Consider the following 19,210-nt stretch of genomic DNA (forward strand, 5'->3'; position numbering starts at 1 on the left):
GGTACTGCCGACATCAAGAGGGTAGAGGCCTAGAATGCCAATAAACATCCTAAATGCACAGGATGGCCCCACAGCAAAGAATGACCCAGCTCCAAATGTCAACAGTGACAGGATGAGAAACTCTGAAACAAACAAGCAAGAGATGCACAGAGAACCTTCCAGCTCCTGAGGCCCAGCTTCCCTGGATTCCACCAATGTCCGGGGTTCTTCCGCAGCTCTGTCACCTAGACCAGTGCGTCTCACGCTTTCCTGTACACCTGTACCACTGGGCGCCTTCCTAAAATGCGGCTTCCGATTCAGCAGGTCTGGGGTGGGGCCTGAGACTCTGCGTTTCTCACAAGCTCCCAGCAAGGCTGATGCTGCCGGTCTGTGGACCACACTTTGAATAAAGAACAGGGACCAGGCTGAAGTGAGAACCGTGGGGAGAGGGACGGGAGCAGGGGACAGAGACAGAACCGCAGCGCGAGGAGAGTAATACAGAGGCAGAGGGCGGCAGAGCACGGTGACGCGGGGGCCAGGGGAGCGGAACTTCAGGGGCGCAGTCGGCAGCGCCAGTGCATTTTGTTGCAATAATTATTTACAAGCTTGCTTCCTCCCGTATTTGACTGTGAGCTCTTTGAGGGCAGAGGCCTGTGTTACTCACCCTTATGTACTATCTGGACCTTTACAGAAGCGCCTGCTACGCCCCCTCTACAGAGTCATATCCACCAAACCTAAAAAGCTTAGCCAACCGCATATACTACCTCTGCTCTACAAAGAGCGCCATTAATACCTTACCCATCCACAGATCTAAAACTCTGTCACGCAGTCAGCTGAATGCTTTGGACATCACTGCACAGACATGCTCGAGAACACGTATGAGAAAGCTATTTTATCAGTGCATATACAGAGGACAAAAAGAACGTGTAAAGCAAACTGAAGTCGTGAGACGTGTAAAACCCAAGTGGCTTTGAAACACGGACTCCATCACCTCTTACGCACACCATCTCCCACAGTTGTACCGTGTGGAGCAAGGCAAGTCTGAAGGGCGTGACTGGCTTCCCCTACCAGGTCTGGGGGAGGTTTTTAACTGCTCAATTCATCTTGAGTCTTCCCTTATTCCTTTTCATCCATGAAAAAAGTTGGGCTGACAGAGAGAGAGTTCGTCTCCTCAGTGCAGCTGGTGGGCATCCTGGCTGATATCCGACCACAGGCATCTGACACAGCATTGCTGGGGCCCCTGGGAGTGGACTTGGAACCCGTGACAGCGCCTAAAAGCACCACAGGCTGACAGTTCCTCCAGAGCCCCACGAGGCAAACCCTTCTTCGCCATTCTGATGCAACTGGAGGTGGGGAGAGCTCAACAAGGGAACTGGTTTAAAACGCCCTTTAAACTCTCTCAAGAAATTTCTCTGAAATAAATTTTTATTAGCTGACCAGAACATTTACTGTAGGAAATCCTGTTCTACAAAACGATTTAAACTATTCAACTACAACCCCACAGACAAGGAGCTCAACAAACCCCAAGCACCAAAAAAAAAAAAAACCCTAACGATATTGGTTACCCAGGTGTGCTCACTTTGCGAAAATTCACCAAACTGTACACTTACGCTTTACACACTTTTCTGAACATATATTTGAATAAAAGCTTTACTAAAGGTCATCCAAAAAAGCCAGCAGCTAGAATGAAAGCTCACTGCCGCACTTTACAAAAGTTAGATTTTTAGTCGGCATACTGTAACACTTCTCTGAGTGTCTGTGAAATACTTTCTTTCTCTTTTAAAATACCGATTGCATCTTCTCTTACAAAAATCATCTCACAGTGAAATAACTCAGGTCAAAAGTCTGGACCCTCTGACAAAGCAAAGGCACTGGGGTTGGCAAACCCTCCATGCAGTGGGCAGAGGACATGGACTCCATGCTGAATTCCAGGCTCCACTGTGCAGGAGGCGAGGGGGAGATGCCCACATGGAAAGTTACATCCCACAGTCGAAATCCTAGGTTCTTGAAGTGACAGCCAGACATCCAAACCCCACTGGCATCTGAGGGCTACTGTACCGGAGTCTGCAGACGGTGAGGACAGACACGGGGATATACATTTTCATGAAATATAGGCAGGTGCCCATTTACTTAAAATCAATACACTCAAACTCATCACCAACATGCCCTAACTTATTACCAATACACCTAAATCTTACATGAAACTCCTCTCCTCCCCAACCCAAAAGAGAGGACACCATCAACAAACACAGAGCCATCAGAGAGAAGTCGAGCTCCAGAAGGGGTAGGAGGGAGGCAGCCACGCCTGGGGAGCTGACCTGAGGTGAGGCCAGCACTAAGCTTCCCCTCCCAGAAAACTCTGGGCTCTTACCAGTTGTATCAGCTATCCAATGCTGTGTAACAAATTACTCCAGAACTTAGCATCTTAAAACAACAAACATATATGATCTTACAGTTTCCAGGGGTCAGGAATTCAGGAGCAGTGTCATTAGGTCTTTCTGGCGCGAGGTCTCTCAAGAGGTTGTAGCCAAGCTGTTGGCCGTGGCTGTGGTTATCTGAAGGTCTGACAGGGGCAGGAGGACCCACTTCCATGTTGGCCCCCTGATATGGCTCACAAGTTCATGCTGGCTGTTGGCGGGAGGCCTCAGTTCTGCTCCATCCTGGCATCTCCACAGGGCTGCTTGAGTGTCCTCAGGACATGGCAGGTAGCTTCCTCCAGAGCAGGTGATCCAAGGGAGCAAGGTAGAAGCAGCAGTCCCTCATGACCTAGCCTCAGAAGTCACACACCATCACTTCCACTGCATCCTATTGGTGGCACAGGTCAGCCCTCAGTAATTCAGTGTGGCAGGGGACTGCACGTGGGCGTGAACACCAGGAGGCAGGGTCACCAGGGCCCATCTTGGAGGCTAGCTCCCACACCAGTCAAAGCTTTTCACCTCACCTTTCCAGCTTGCCTGAAATCCTGAAACCCACCCCCCCCCACCCCGCCAACTTCCAGTTCATTTGAGAGCATGGAGGCTCACGTTTTAAAATGCAGACACTGTCCGTTCAGATGGTGAGAGGCCATGATTCATTTGCCCCTCCCAGCTAATTCTCTAGACGCCAAGAGGGGAGAAGGCGGAGAGGCACCGCCAGTGAGAGGAGCCCCCTGGTGGCCACCTGGTGAAGGGCCGAAGGCTAGAGAACCAATGAAAGTCAAAGAGAGGGAAGGTCAGAGCCAAGGACCAGCAGAAAGAGACAGGAGAAATAAAGGTTGCCTCTTTCAAAATTTTGCCCGGAGCAGGCAGAGATGAAGGACGGTCACTCTTCTTCCCCCTCCTCCTTCCTCCTTGGCCCGCCTCCCAGCCCCCAGCACTCTCTGGCTCATTCAGCTACAGTCTGGCTTCCCTAGGACCGGGGAGCTGGTGTGGGACCATGACCCTCCCTCTGTGGCATGGTTCCTATAGCCCCAGGGCCACACAGCTATTTGTCCCATTTTGGAACACAGCCTGTGTGCTGGAAAGGAGATGAGGCCAACTGCATGTGGCCTTGGGTGACACAATGGACTCAGTGTTCTCACATCCCCACCCCAGGGGGCAGGGAGAGGGGGCATGAGGTCTCTGTGTTCCCGGTGCCAAGGGCCAAGGACTTAACCTTTCCCCCAAGACTCCTTCTCACAACACTAACAGTAACAGCAGCTTTGTACAGCGCTCACGGTGTGCCGGTGGGGCTCCTGGCACTCTAAATTAAACACTGTCACCCTCAGGCCCAAGTGACAGATAAGTGGACTGAGGCAGAGGAGAGGTTAGGTCACAGGCCTAAGTCTCACAGACAGTGAGTGGGGAGCCAGATTCGAGCCCAGGCCCCAAGGGCCCTTCCTCCACAATAGCCTAGTCGGCCTCGGTCCTCTCAGGACCCGAGAGCCACCTGCCTCCGTGGAGAGGCACTGCTGGCCGCGCTTCTCCTCAACTGTGTGGAAAGAGCTGAAGGAAAGCCCCACCACGTTGCCCTCTGACCTCCCCTGAAAACGCTGCTGGGTTAGTTCACCAGGGTGGCCATACCAAAGGACCACAGACTGGATGGCTCAAATACCAGAAATGTACTGTCTCCCAGTTCTGGAGCCCAGAAGCCTGAGCTCACGGTGACGGCAGCGTCGGTGCCTTCTGGAAGCGCTGAGGGAAAGATCTGTTCCAGGTCTCTCTCCTCAGCTTGTGGATGGCCATCTTCTCTCTACGTCCCTTCACATCATCTTCCCTCTGTGCCTGTCCGTGTAGAAACTTCCTCTTCTTATAAGGACACCAGTCACGCCGGATTAGGGTCCACCCTAATGGCCTCATTTTCACTTGACTAGCTTTATAAAGACCCTGTCTCCAAATAAGGTCACATTCTGAGGTACTAGGGGCTAGGACTTCAACATAGGAATTTTGAGGGACACAATTCAGCCCATAACAGCTGCTGAAGACAGTGCTAGAGGGAAATACCACTTTGTCCCTCTCTCTCCTGGGACCTCTTCAGACTGACCTTCCATGGACCATTTTCCTCCACAACAATCTATTTCCTGCTTATGTGGGGTATAACCCTCCTCACAGATAAAAAAAATTTCAACAGACACTCATGACCAGTGAGTGTCTGAACAAACTCAGTTTCTTTGACAAACTGACTGACCAACTCAAACTTTGTGAAGGTTAAGTACAGGGAGTCATCAAATCTGGCCTTGAGGTGTTCCTCCCATGTCCTCAGGACAAGGCTGCAGGGGAACACAGCCACCGGCTGGCTTAACCATACTCTCGCTGGGTTACCAAGGTAAGGGCTGAAATGACAGTTAATTCGTACGTTTCAGGGAAAGGGGTGCCGCTGGAAGGCATGACTAAGCTAAGAGGAAAAATGACTCGTCCGTAATCATGCGGTCGGCCCTGCTGTCTACTGACCACGAAGCCCCTCTAACCCACCCAGCGCCTCCAAGGGTTACAGTGGCGAGGAAAAAGAAGTTTCACATTGAGCCATTCAAACCCAGAAGGAAACTAAGGACCGAGAGGCAGGTAAGCACAGGCAGCCCTCAGAGAGACAAGGTAAAAAGTGCTGGGCCAGCACAAGGGAAGCAGTGTCAGCCAGGAGCAATGAGTCAGCAAGGCCCGGCCACCAGGGCAGGGAGCAGACTTCCCAAGGGGATAAGCAGAAAGCAGCCTCTGTGCGCCATTCTCCCTCCAGCCCAAGCCCCTGCTGCTGAAGGGAGCAAGCCCAGCACTGCCCTCACAGGGCCCAGCCCTCCAGGACCCTCCCCTCTGTGACTTGAGGAGGGGTTACTGTCACCTCCAACAGGGAAGGCTCCCGTCTCAAACGTTCCTCAGTTCCACCCAGGGCCAGGCTGCCTGCTCTCAGGCACTGCACAAAGACCCGTGCGGCGACAGCAAGCAAGTGCTCAGTGGGCACAACCGCAGAGGGAACTGTGCTAGAACGAAGGAAAGAAACACAAAAGAGGCATGGCGGACTACGCCCGGCCGGGGCGGGAGAGCGCGGCTCAGGTGACAAGGAAAGGCCACTCGGAGGTGACAATGGACAGCAAACGACCTGCACTGGCCAGCACGAGGTGTGGGGGCTTAGCCCTCCAGGTACAGAGAATAGCCAATTCACAGACCCAGTGACAGGGACGAGTGTGGTAGGCTCAAGGGGCGGTGAGAAATCTGTGTATGGCCATGACCACGACCCCAAGAATCATGGCCACCAAACAGCAGCCCGAGGACTGGGGTGACTTCATCCAGAACAGGACAGCTTTTCTAGTATCATATGCTGAAGGCGCGTGCTCCCTCCTTTGCTGGCCCTGGGAACCGCCGCCCATCAAGGGTACTGCTGTCCCTGACGCAGGCACGAGGGGTGACATCGGCAGCCTGCCCGGCCTCCGCCTCAAAGTACTGTGGTTACACGGACCTCACCGGCCTGTCCTCTTCTGACAGCCAGCCCACCCCGGGGCCCAGCACAACACTGCTGCCAAGTTCGCTGGAGACATGTTCCTCTAAGTTAGAGCTCACCTGGTCACCCAGTCACTGCTCACCTGGCCACCATCCCAGCCTCCTTGCCGGCCACCCTGCTTTCTCTCTTACCCACCTCTGACTCTTCTAAGAGCTGCCAGAGTCATCCTTTCAAACACAAGTCCCTACATGTCACTACACCACCCAAAGGCATCCAGTGGCTTTCCATCACATGTAGAATAATCTAGGGTTGGTGACACTCCTGCCAAGTTCCCACATGGTCTGCCCTGGCTACCCCTCCAGGCACCTTTCCTACCACATCTTCTCTGGGCTGCTCTTCTCTGGACACAGACCTCCTTGCTGTTCCTTAAAATGCACCCAGCCCTGTCTCGCCTCAGGACCTTTGCACTGGCTGTTCCCTCAGCCCTGAACACTTAGACCCCTCAATGTTCACATGGCTCTCCCTCACTTCATTCAGGTCCCTGCTCCTGTGTTAGCCCTCAGAGAGGCCCTCGTGACCACCCCATCTAGCTAGCATTCTGAACCAATCACTGTCCATCCTTTGCCTCCTACTGTATTTCACTCAAAGGCACAACCTATAAAATAGACTTAAAACTTTCTCTTTCCTCAACTCAAATGTCAGTTCCACAAGGGCACGAACTTTGTCCATTTGGTTTCACCGGGTATCCCAATGCCTAGACTGGTAGGTCTCAATCGGGGGCAATTTTGCCCATGAGGGGACATTTGGCAATGTCTGGAGTTTGGTTGTCACAATGGGGGACAGGACAGTGGTTGCTACTGGCATCCAGTGTATGGAGGCCAGGGATGCTGCTAAACAAGCTACAGTGCACAGGACGGCCCCAACACAGAGAATCATCCAGGCCAAACGTCCCCAGTGTCAAGGTTGAGAAACCCCGGCCTAGATGCACAGAGACACAGCAGGGACCCAACAAGCATTTGCTGAACAAAGTAGTAAATGAGGGAGTGAATGAATGAATGCTGAAGCTCGCATCTCATGGAAACGCCTTTGCAGGGCTCGTGATACTGACATCTTTTCTCAGGAGGCTAATATTTCACTGATCTTTTCATTCAGCAAGTATTCACTGAGCACCGCCTAGGCCGAGTGCCACGGGCTGTGTTCACAGTGGTGACAGGGCCCAAGCAGCCCCTGCCCTCACAGAGCCTGGAGTGGAAAAAAGAGCATTCTGTACAAGGTATTGAGGGACCCCAGGGTTCCCCAGCTCTGTCACTATCAGTCACATGACCTTGGGCCAGTCACTTGACTTCTCTGGACATCTACCCCTCATCTGTGAGACAGAAGTGTTGCTGTGATTTTGAAGCTGACTTCCAACATCTAAATTCCATGCATTTAATTAAGCCAGAGGATCTTTTCTTCTTTAGCATTTTTACATTCGTCTAACACCATTATCACTGAGTACAAAAGCCTGTGTAATCCACATGTCCCTCAACAGGGGAGCGGTTAAATAAATGACCACACCATCCACACAGGGGAACACTGTCAGCATGCTTACAAGAGTAGTCAGAGGAATGGGGCATATCGAGTGCTCCCACTTTTTCTCTAAAAGGGCTATTCACATGAAAATGGAATGAATGAATTACTGCTGCATGAAATGACGGATGACTCTCAAAAGCCTGCTGAGCGAAGGAAGCCAGATATAAAAGTGTATAAATGGTAGGATTCCACGTACATGAAGTTCAAGAACAGGCAAAAGTAACCTGTGCCGACAGAAATCAGAGCGGGGGTTGCCTCTGGTCAGAGGGTTTGGCTACAGGGGAGTAAGATGGGGCCCTCTGGGAGTACTGGGAATGTCCTCTGCCAAAAACGGCTGAAGTAAGATCCATGCATTTTGCTCCATGTAAACCCCAATAAAGCAAGAAAAGCGCTGTATACGTTCTACAGATGGGTATGTCTGCACAGACATTTTCGGAAACAATGTAAAGTTAGCAGTGGCTGCCTTTGGAGGGGGATGGGGGACTAAGGATGGGAAGGGGACTTTGTTTTCTTTACATAACCTTGACACTGCTTGAAATTCTCACTATGTGTGCATAAGATGAAAAACAAGTCACTGAAAAAGTACTCACCATGATTTCTAAAGGAAACCCACCCCCGCCCTTAGGAAGGCAAGCTTCTCTCTGGCCGTCCCCTGGACAGATACTTAAGCAAAGGTCTGCTAACAAGGCCTTCTCCACAGCCAGCACGCCAGGGTTTGCTAGGAGGGAGAGTGTGTGTGAGGGGTGGACTGTCCCCACACACCTGCCCAGATCGGTGGCGGCAGGACAGATGAGCCAACACCACAACTAACCCACCTCGGTCTGGTTCGGGATGGTGGAAGGCTGGAGGGCAGGGCATAAGCTGGGAACTTCTGGGGCAGCTGGCCTTAGGTGGGGCCTTGGGTCCATGCAATCGGGGCCCCTGGAGCTTGGGTTCAAAATCCTCCCGCTGGGGGGGCCAGCCCGGTGGCACAGCGGTTAAGTGTGCACGTTCCGCTTCAGCAGCCTGGGGTTCACCGGTTCGGATCCCGGATGCGGACATGGCACCGCTTATCAAGCCATGCTGTGGTAGGCATCCCACATAGAAAGTAGAGGAAGATGGGCACAGATGTTAGCTCAGGGTCAGTCTTCCTCACCAAAAAGGGGAGGATTGGCAGCAGATGTTAGCTCAACGCTAATCTTCCTCAAGAGAAAAAAAAAACTCCTCCTGCTGGGCCTCACCCCAGACCTGCTCAATCAGAATCTCCCACATGTCTAAGAGTCTACATTTCCTTTCTTTTTCTTAACTTTTTATTATGAACATTTTCAAATATACCGAGTCCAATGAAAAACCAATCAGATTCAACAGTGCTCCTATTTGGTCACATTTGCCTCATCTCTTTCTTTCTTCATTTAATTGAACCATTGAAAAGTAAACTATCGGCCTAAAGCAGTGTTTCTCAAAGTGCTATCTGGGGACACCCTGTGGTCCCCAAGACCCTGTAGGGGGGCCCACACTGTCAAGAAAATTTTTTAAATAATCTTAAATTGTTATTTGCCTTTTTCCATTCTCATTCTCTTGTGAATGTATAGTAGAACTTTCCAGAGGCTACATGACATGTAACACTGCAACACGTTGAATGTAGAAGCAGGTATGAGAATTCATCTGTCTTCTGGTCAGCCACATATTAAAGAGATCTCCAAAAATATTTTTAAAAATTTTAAAAGTAACTTATTGCAATCATGACGCTTCATCCCTAAATACTTCAGCATGCAGCTCCAAAAAGAACATGCTTCTACACACACACACGTGTTAGTTATCTACTGCTCGGGAACAAAGTACCCAAAGCATGGCAGCAGGAAACACGTGTTATCTCACTGTTCCTGTGTCAGGAATCCACAAGTGGCTTCGCTGGGTGCCTGCCACACCACAAGATTATCATACCCAATAAAATGTACAGTAGTTTCCCCGTATCAGCTAATAGCCAGTTACACCAACAAAACCCAGGTGTCCCCAAATGCCTAGTACAGATGTTTGCTCAGGCCAGGATCCAGTCAAGGGCTACGAGTTATATTTGGCTATTGTCATGGACTGAATGTGGCCCCCGAAGTTCATATGTTGAAATCCTAACCCTCAATGTGATGGTATTAGGAGGTGGGACCTTTGGGGTGATTAGGTCATGAGGGTGGAGCCCCCACGAATGGGATAGCACCCTTATAAGAGAGGCCCCACAGAGCTAGCTCGCTCTCTTCCTGCCACGTGAGGACACAAGGAAAAGGTGCCATCTGCAACCCAGAAGAGGGCCCTCCCCAGCACCCAACCACGTGCCACCTTGACCTTGGACTTCCAGCCCCCAGAGCAGGAGAAATCAACATCTGCCGGTGACGAGCCACGCAGCCCTGGCGCTCCGCCAGAGCAGAGCTGCCAAGCACAGTTTTCCAGCCTCTTAAGTCTCAGTGATGGAGAATCCTCCTTTTTTATTTTTTCCACAATTTTGACTTGTTACAGAGACAGGGCCAGATGGTCCACCGAGGGTGCCAAGCCGTTCTGAGCTCACGGGAGCGAGGGGCCTGCTCGGGGGCACAGACAAGCTGTGGAATGGGACCCGAAAGGAACAGGGCAGCCCACACGGGGACCCGCGAGGGGCAAGGCTGCTGTGCCTGGCCTCTGCACGGCAGCTCAGTCTCCCTGAGGGCCACCTCCCCAGAAGAGTAATTATTACGAGGCCAGAAAGTGTCAGAGAGAGAGCGAGCTGAAGGCAAGGGAATGGGGGGGGCACACTGCAGTCCCAGACCTGGGGGCCAGGGGCAATTTTTCTGGCCATTCTAACCTCCCCCACTCCCCAACCCACAAACACATAAAACACAGCCCGCACGCTGCAATGCCACTGCCACCACTGCTCCCTATCTCTCGGGAGTTTTCCAGCTCGCAGACCCTCTTACATCCATCTGATCCCCCCAAAAAGCCAAGCAAATACAGTTGGCCCCATTTTATAGAGGGGGTGGCCGTTCCGAGAGTGGAGGGGCACAGCCAGAGCTGCCCTCTGAAGCGTTAGATGCAAGTCATGTACTGGGGCTGGAAGCAGGTCCCCACCACCGCCCTGAGCGGGTGTTCCCGGCGGCACTCGGGGGCCGTTTGCGTTGGCCTCCTCTTAGCTGTGTAGACATCACCACCATCTTCTCCCACAGTCAGCGCCAGCACCATTCGTGATCTCAGTTCCTCCTACAACACCCCCACGGGTACTGTTACTCCCACTTTCGCAGGTAAGGAAAGGGACACTCGGCTGTCAGGTCTGCCCCAGGTTCCGAGTCAACACGGACATGACGTCCTCCAGGTCTGCTGTGCAGCCAGGTCCAGCAGGTTCCAGCACACGCTGATCTAGTGCTTGAGGTTTTTTCTTTCCCTAACACTCTCCTTTCTGCCAAGCTAGCTTCCCAGCTACAACTGGCATACAAAGAGGCCTCCCCTTTGGATAGAAGCTATTTCTGGAACCCCACAGCATAAAAAAAGCCTTCACATTGTATTCTGCAACACACAGCATACGACATTATGAAAGGGAATCAGCTCTCTGACCAAGAACGCAGCATTAAACAAAGCACAGGACAATGAATTCAAGAATACTGGAGCCAGAAGAACGTTCAGAGATCATCTGAATCAGTGGTTCTCACCCCGGGGGCAAGAGAGCTCCCCCAGGGGACGCATGGCAAAGTCTGGAGACATTTTTGACTGTGACAACTTGGGAGGAGGTGCTCCTGGCATCTAATGGATAGAGGCCAGGGATGCTGCCAAGCATCCTACAGTGCACAGGACAGCCCTACACAACAGATTTACCCGGCCCCAAATGTCAATAGTGCCAATGCTCAGAAACCCTGATCTAAATTCCATGGTTACTCTGAGGACGAGAAAACTGAAACCCAAAGACACAAAGCGACTTGTCCATGGTTATCCAGCCACAAAGCCAGAAATGGAATCCAGGTCTCCATCACATCCGTCTCTGGCATCTGCTCTGCTCTGGCTAGCGTTAGGCTGGGGGGGAAGGAGGGCTGGGAGCTGAGGATTTTAGTTCTTGTAGTCAACCTGAACCGAATGCAGAGATCTGCAGAACAGGCTACTGAAATACTGCAGCGACACGTCAGGGCGCGCAAACTCCGAAAGAAGCACCACTTGCAAAATTACACCTCACGCAAAAATTAACTTGAAATGGATTAAAGACTTAAAAGTAAGACCTGAAACCATAAAACTCCTAGAAGAAAACATAGGCAGGAAGCTCCTTGACATAGGGCTTGGCGATGATTTTTTGAATCTGACACCAAAAGCAAAAGCAATAAAAACAAAAATAAATAAGTGGGACCACATCATATTAAAGAGCTTCTGCACAGAAAGGAAGCCATCAATAAAATGAAAAGGCAGGGCTGGCCCGGCGGCTCACCAGTGAAGTGCACACCTTCCCCTTCTGCGGCCCGGGGTTCGCCGGTTCGGATCCCGGGTGCGGACATGGCACCACCTGGCAAGCCATGCTGTAGTAGGCGTCCCACATATAAAGTAGAGGAAGATGGGCATGGATGTTAGCTCAGGGCCAGTCTTCCTCAGCAAAAAGAGGAGGATTGGCAGCAGTTAGCTCAGGGCTAATCTTCCTCAAAAAAAAAAAAAAGAAAAGACAACCTACTGAATGGGAGAAAATATTTGCAAATCATATATTTCTTAGATAAGGGGCTAATATCCAAAACATATAAAGAATTCATACAACTCAATCGCAATAAAACAATGCAATTAAAAAGTGAGCAGAAGATCTGAGTAGACATTTTTCCAAAGAAGACATGCAGATGGCCAACAGGTACATGAACAGATGCTCAGCAACACTAATCATCAGGGAAATGCAAATCAGAACTACAAGGAGCTATCATTCCACACCTGTTAGAATGGCTATTATCAAAAGGACAAGAAATAACAAGTGTTGATGAGGATGTGGAGAAAAGGGAACTCTTGTGCGCCATTGGTGGGAATGTAAATTGGCGCAGCCACCATGGAAAACAGTATGGAGGTTCCCCCAAAAATTAAAAATAGAACTACCATATGATCCAGCTTTGCCACTTCTGGGTATTTATCCAAAGAAAATTAAAACACTAATTCAAAAAGATATTTGCACCCCTATGTTCACTGCAGCATTATTCACAACAGCCAAGACATGGAAACAACCTAAGTGTCCATCAACGGATGCAGGGATAAAGAAAATGTAGTGCGTACATATACAACGGAATATTATTCAGCCATAAAAAAAAGAATGAAATCTTGCCATTTGCGACAACATAGATGGACCTCAAGGGCATTACGATAAGTGAAATAAGTCAGACAAAGAAAGACAAATATCATATTATCCCTCTTATATGTGTCACCTAAAAATTTTTTTTAAAAGCTCATACAGAGAACAGATTGGTGCCTGCCAGAGGCAGGGGTTGAGGGATGGGAAGAATAAAATTTAAAAAAAAATTGAAGCTTCAGACATGGTTGGATCCAGGGGCTTGAAAATAACTGATAAAAAATAAAGATCAGTTACCAACTAGGTAACGAAAGCTGCTAGCTATCTCCTCCTTGGTAGTAATTTCAGCCTGAAACCATGTGCCGCCAAATCCAGCTCATCCCTGACCCACCATCCCTGAGAAGAGCAGAGGCGCCACGGAGGGTTTAACCTCTGCTGGCAGGAGCATGGTGGTTCCCGCCAGGCCTTCGGGACTTGTTCAATTACTTGACATTGACTAGTGTACTAAACAGTTACTAAATATTCCCAGTACCATGCCCAGTGCTGGAGACAGAGGAACCAACAAGACAGACATGAACCTCCACCTTCATGGAGTTCACGTTCCAGCAGGGGAAACAGACCCAAAACCCAATAAATCAGTAAAGTATTAAAAAAAAATGTTTTTTTTAAAATACGAGATACCATTACTACCAACTAGAATGGCTAAAGTTTTTTTTTTTTTTTAAACCTGACAATACCAAGGTGCTAGCAGGGAATAATCTACATATAATAAGACTCATTCACTTAAAAAAATAAACACAGGAGATACCACTACATACCTACTAGCAAGGCTAAAACTTTTAAAAATATCTAACACCAAGGTGCTGGCAAGGATGGTGAGCAACTGAAATTCTATACATTGCTAGTAGAAATGCAAAATGGTACACCCATCCTGGAAAACAGCTGGGCATTTTGTTATAAAGTTAAACATACATTTAAAAAAAAGACTACAGTAAAGACACAGATGATAGATACAGAGACATGGAGATATAGGTATGGACATGGATATGGATATGGATATAGATACAGACATGCAGATAAAGATATAGACATGGATATAGATATAGACACGGAGATATAGATATAGACATGGAGACACAGATAATAGACATTGAGACAGATACAGATATGGCTATAGATATAGACACAAAGATACAGATCAAAACATTGATATGGATATAGATATAGACATGGAGACATAGATACAGACATAGACATGGATATGGCTATAGATAGAGACATTGAGATAAAGATATAGACATGGATATAGATACAGACACAGACATATAGATATAGACATGGAGACATGGATATAGACAGAGACATGGAGATAAAAATAACATAGATGGATATGAATATAGATATAGACATGGATATAGACAGACATGGATATGGATATAGACATGGAGATAAAAATATAGACATGGATATAGACAGAGACATGGCTATAGATATAGACATGGAGATATAGACATAGATGGATATGAATATAGATATAGACTCAGAGATATAGGCATGATACAGACATAGACACAGATATTGACATAGACATAATTTTGACATTTGGCTCTCTAGGCTGAAGTATATGTCCCAACAGCTTGCCAGCTCATTTTCCAACACAGCATTAATTTCTCAGAAACATTATTTTGATTTTAGCACATGATAAGTCTGGCTGATTACATCCCATGCACATCCACATTTTCTTTAAACAGGGCTCACATCCTGTCTCTTTTCCCCCTGATGTCTTCTGGATGGATCTTACAAAGTTCTACGTTGGAAGAGAGTTCTCTGAGGTTTTTCTAGCTTTGCCTTACTCTGAAAGAAATGACCAGAGCAAATCAATTGAAAATGGGTTGGCAAATAAAGCAGACGGTGGCAGCATAATCTCTTTCTCAGGGCCAAAGCTATTTGGGCTGCCTGAGATCATAGTAAATCCACTGTAAAAAAAAAAAAGAAAAAAAAAAAAAAGAAATGCCTTCTTCATCAACTAAAATAGCATTGCTTTACAGATCCTCCCATAGTAGCTGGTGGGTCAAATTATTCATGATGTGAATTCCTACACAGTTTACTGAAACCAAGGCTTCCAGAAGGGTCGTGTTTTACAGAAAAGAATGCCACATTCTCCTAAGGGTGCCCACACACGTCCTGGCCTCGGGTTGTATTTGAACCAGAGAAAAGAACGTAAACACAGGTCAGAACTCTCAAAAGAGTCCATTAAAATGCCACACACCCCCTCTCCCGCTAGACCCGAAGCCCCCTCCCCCCCCCCCCCCCCATCTGCCGCTGAGTCATCAAGCCCCTTCTTTCAGGAGGCGAATTATTCAGCGAGGGAATTAAAAAGAACCCTGGGAATTCTTGGGCTTGGGTGTTCGTCTCCACCCCCACCCCCTCTACAGACCGCTTGGTTCTGAAAAGATGTAGTTGATTCGTTCGTTCTTTCACTCGCACGTTACCTTCGGAGGCTACATTTTATTTTATTTTATCTTATTGGATACTGTTATTTTCACATCTATTTAAAACACCTGGAAGAAACAAAATACATTTCTGACATATCCACTTTAAACGCTAGAACCTTGCAAAAATAATGCAAAACGATTCAGCTTGCACATCTAGCTCTTAAACCGCTAATCAAGAAGTTTCCATTCCATTCAAAGCAAAGCAGCTTCTGCTTTGAAAGAAATCAGGCTAAATACTGAGGACAAACCCCGTAAGGAGAATTAGTAAACGTGTCATTATTTAACAAGCACAATGATAGCCAGAAAACATTTGATAGTCATCTTTGACAAGCCTCTCTCTCTCTTTATAATGCACGTATTGTGATCATTCCAGATTTTTTCCCTCCGGAGCAAAATGCCTCGGTCTTTCTGTCTGGCCCCTGCCCACTTTCCCAGGATGAGCATGCCAAGACCCAAGTCACGCGTGGGCCTGCAACAGCCCTCCCCCGCCCGGTGCACGCAGCAGCCGCAGCAGCCAGAGACCCGAGTTTTGCTTTCTGGGGTGCCAACGGGCTGGAGGCCCGCGGGCTGGGGCTCCGCCTGCAGAGTCGGCGCCGCGCGCCCCTTACCTGCAGTGCCGCATGGCGCAGCCCGGCCGCCCACCTGCACAGCATCCTAGAGCATCCTTTCTTCAGCGCGACGGCTGCGAGCGCGGTGACGTCACCAGGAGGCAGGCCTCACGCCGGCACGTGACGCCCTCTGGGTGAGGCGGGGGCTGGGGGAAGACCCTGGAAGTCCCTGGAGGTGAGGAGCTAGCGGCGGGGAAGCCCCGCTTCGGCCTTCTTTCTGGGCGGTTTGCTTGCTGCGCGCAGCTTGCCTGGCCTTTCACGAAGTATGGGAAACAAACAGCGCACAGAAGGAGAAATCCAAATGATTACAGGCTCCAAGCATGTAATAGGATTTCAAAAGCGCTAGCAATAAGGGGATTAGTAATGAAAGGAAACAATTTAGTGTTTTATTTTAAAAAGTCTTTACCAAATGCAATGGAGAAATAAAGATATTTTGTGCGGATCAAAATGACAGTTAAAATATAGAGTGCATGGACATACTTTGCATAGAGGTTCAATGTTTCAAATCATATATCAGATACTTTAATTTGAAGCATATTCATTATGGATTATTAGACTAATTGCACTGATGAATAAAGCTTTTATTTACTCTCAATAGCTGCATTCCAGTACTTATTTGTATTTGCCAAAGAAAAAAATTGTGACACCACGTATCTGTACTACTTACTCGAATATTTGATTATTTAAAATAAAGCACTATTGCATGAGCATGGCTGTGCTTGTGTCTATGTTTGCTTAAATCTTCTGGCAAGGAATTTGAACTCTCCGACATGAACGAGTTAATTCGCAATAACTCATTATTTCACGTTTTCTAATTTTTATGACATTCTGCAGAAGTGCGTCATCTTACTATTGCAGAAAATACGTACGATGTCATTTCTCACTCACAACTGAAACAGCCTTGCCTACAAAGCCTTAGAAAATTCCAACTGTGATCATGCTGTAAATTTGAAATGGCATATTTCAAACTTAAGCAGTGAACATACCAACTTTTCTTTTGCCAAACCACACAACCGGTTTTGAAACGTGAAGGGGCAAAAGCGGGAACCGTTTTTATTTGTATTCCAATTTCATATAGATTAGTTTACTTTCACTTGAGTTTAAATCGCAATTTTAACATTCCCTTGGCTCAGGCCCCTGAAAGAGATGTGAAATAGATGGTTTTACAAGCAGGCAGGCGTTACTTACTTGCTATTTATTCCAGCAGCTTTCATGTCATTCTATATTTAACCCGGCCCCTTTTACCACCATTCCCTCCAGATTAACCAAATTTCTGTTCATAAGGTCAGTCTCTAATTTGGGGATAAATATGGGCCCTTGCCTCTCACAGCCATCCATTATTTTCAACATGAGATTTTAAAAATTCAACAAAGTGGCCGTGTGGTTTTCTAGGTCACTCCTCTCGTTTGTTTTTCTAAGTGATAAGCAACTTACCTTTTGCTTTCAGGTTCCTGAGATAGAAAGTTAAAATACTACCGAAATCCCCTGCTCCTGGTGGAGGGTCTGATGGAGACAGAAGCTGACAGGCTCATTTTCCTGTCAGAGGCAAACGTCGATTTCAGCCTCAGGCGCCCAGGGCCCACCCCCACCTCTCCGCGGGCCCGGCTGGGAGCGTCACGTGCTCGGCCCAGCCACTCAGCCCTGCCCAGCCGGCTCAGTCACCTCTTGGCTCTGGAGGCCCGCCAGGCCAATTTCTTTCGCCTCCAACACTCGGTGTTTTCGTGTCCGGAGAGAACCCAGCGTCCCGACACAGGCTGCGCTGTCCTCAGAGGCTGTACAGACTAGAGGGAGACTGCAGGAGTTCCACGAATCGGTGGGAGCTGGTGGTCTGTAAAATGCCCTCCTGCGGTCTAAAATGACTTGTTCTGTTTTCCCGCTTGGCGGAAATGACTAAAGTAGAGGCACCTTCCTCATCTTGCGGCGATTTTTTTGCCAATAGGTTAATTTCACCTTCACTTTTCGGGGTGATTGCTCAAGTGTAAAAAAACATTACAGCAAACAGGCGATCCAGAAAAGGCCCAAAACTGGGCGGTGCAATTTTCAACAGAATGAAAGAGTTTCCACCATCCTCCACCCCACCTATGAAATTGTCATTTTAGCAAAGATTTAAAAAAAAAAAAACAGATACCACTCATGAGAATGTAAATTGAATAAGCTTCCTGGTGGGCTGTGTAGTAATTCCTACAAAAAGCCTTACAAGTGTGCACAGTGTGAAAAAGACTGTGGGCCCAGCAGCTGTTGGTATCATTTGCTCCAGGAATTTGCCCTTGTGGGAAGGGAGTGCAAAGAATCACCTAAGGAAAGTTGGCTGCAATATTATTTATGATCTTAAAGCACTGATTGCAAGTTAAAGCTCCCAAAACAGAGGATAGGTTAAATTATAAGACATCTATACAATGGAAGAATTAAAACTAATGTGGTAGCAACACTTTTTGACATGGGAAGACGTTCATAGTGTATTAAATGATAAACAAGCGAGCTCCAAAGCATTCTGTGCTGACCATCCGTCTACCCTGGGTAGGTGGTGAAGGAGAGCCGAATATGCGACTTTGGCATATTGATTATTTTGAACAAAGTTACTTAAGAAATAACTCCATGCAAGGAGGACACTCTGACCTTCCTTTGTCCCCCTGAAAGCGGGAAATAAATCTCCCATGTGAAGGCCCCCTGCCTGTCCCAGGAGGATATAAAGCATCCTTATCTTCAGAAAGGGAATCCAGGGGCCAGAAGGCTAGAGCAACAAACCTGGTTACTTCTTTGCTAGTTTGCTGCCCCAAGCCCAAACCCCCTTGTTCTGTCAATTCTTCACAAATTTATTGTTTCCTTCTCTAAAAGGCATAAAAGCTGCTTGCTTTGGTCGCTTCTTGGAGTCTCATATTTCTATGCGCTGCCATAGGTACAAAATTAGTCTTTCTCTTGTGACTGCGTCTTCTGTCAATGTAATTATTAGATCAGCCAAAGAGCCTAAAAGGGAAGAAGGCAAAAGTCTCTCGCCCCTACAGTTTAAGATATTTATATAGACACAAATGCCTTTATATATGAAAATAGAAAACAATTAGGAAGTGAATTCACTACAGTGTTGAAACCTAGGACGAAGAGGTTAAAAAAATCTTCCCTGGGCTAGAAGAAAACAACAAAAACTTTGAGATAAGCTTTGCTATCTGCAGCTGTGCATATTCAGCATAATCAGCTGTTGTTTAAAACTAACCAGGTCTTTCTGTCCCTCTTTAGTATATGAGTGAGCTGTCTTTCCCAGGAAGTCAAGGTCCAGACATCGAGATTCAGCCTCACAAGGCCAAAGACAGCTAAAGATGAAAACTAATAAGGGAAGTCCAGACAGTCAAGGGAAAAGAAATTCAGTCTGCAAGGCCAAACGCAGGCTGCTGGGAAGGTGCCAACCAGCAAGGCCTCGTGCTCCCCCTCCCCTACTAAAA

At 48.0% G+C, this 19,210-nt stretch overlaps 1 protein-coding gene across 6 annotated transcripts in view; it reads right to left on the reverse strand.

Moving 5' to 3' along the window:
- The window catches only part of CLCN4 (chloride voltage-gated channel 4), a 67,998-nt gene extending 50,602 nt beyond the window's left edge, over nucleotides 1-17,396 (reverse strand). The window contains exons 1-4 of one of the 6 annotated variants that reach the window (XM_046673222.1): nucleotides 17,211-17,396; nucleotides 16,763-16,913; nucleotides 15,777-16,029; nucleotides 8,253-8,499 (exon numbers count right to left, since the gene is read on the reverse strand). In XM_046673222.1, the coding sequence (XP_046529178.1) occupies nucleotides 8,253-8,499; nucleotides 15,777-15,821 (292 nt within the window). In that variant the 5' untranslated portion in view covers nucleotides 15,822-16,029; nucleotides 16,763-16,913; nucleotides 17,211-17,396. The remainder of the gene's footprint in view (nucleotides 1-8,252; nucleotides 8,500-15,776; nucleotides 16,030-16,762; nucleotides 16,914-17,210) is intronic. The other 5 variants (XM_046673221.1, XM_046673219.1, XM_046673220.1 and 2 more) reach the window with 5 other exon arrangements.
- Nucleotides 17,397-19,210: the final 1,814 nt, after the last annotated feature.

This window comes from Equus quagga, chromosome 10, assembly GCF_021613505.1.
Source record: "Equus quagga isolate Etosha38 chromosome 10, UCLA_HA_Equagga_1.0, whole genome shotgun sequence".
Taxonomy (NCBI): Eukaryota; Metazoa; Chordata; class Mammalia; order Perissodactyla; family Equidae; genus Equus; species Equus quagga.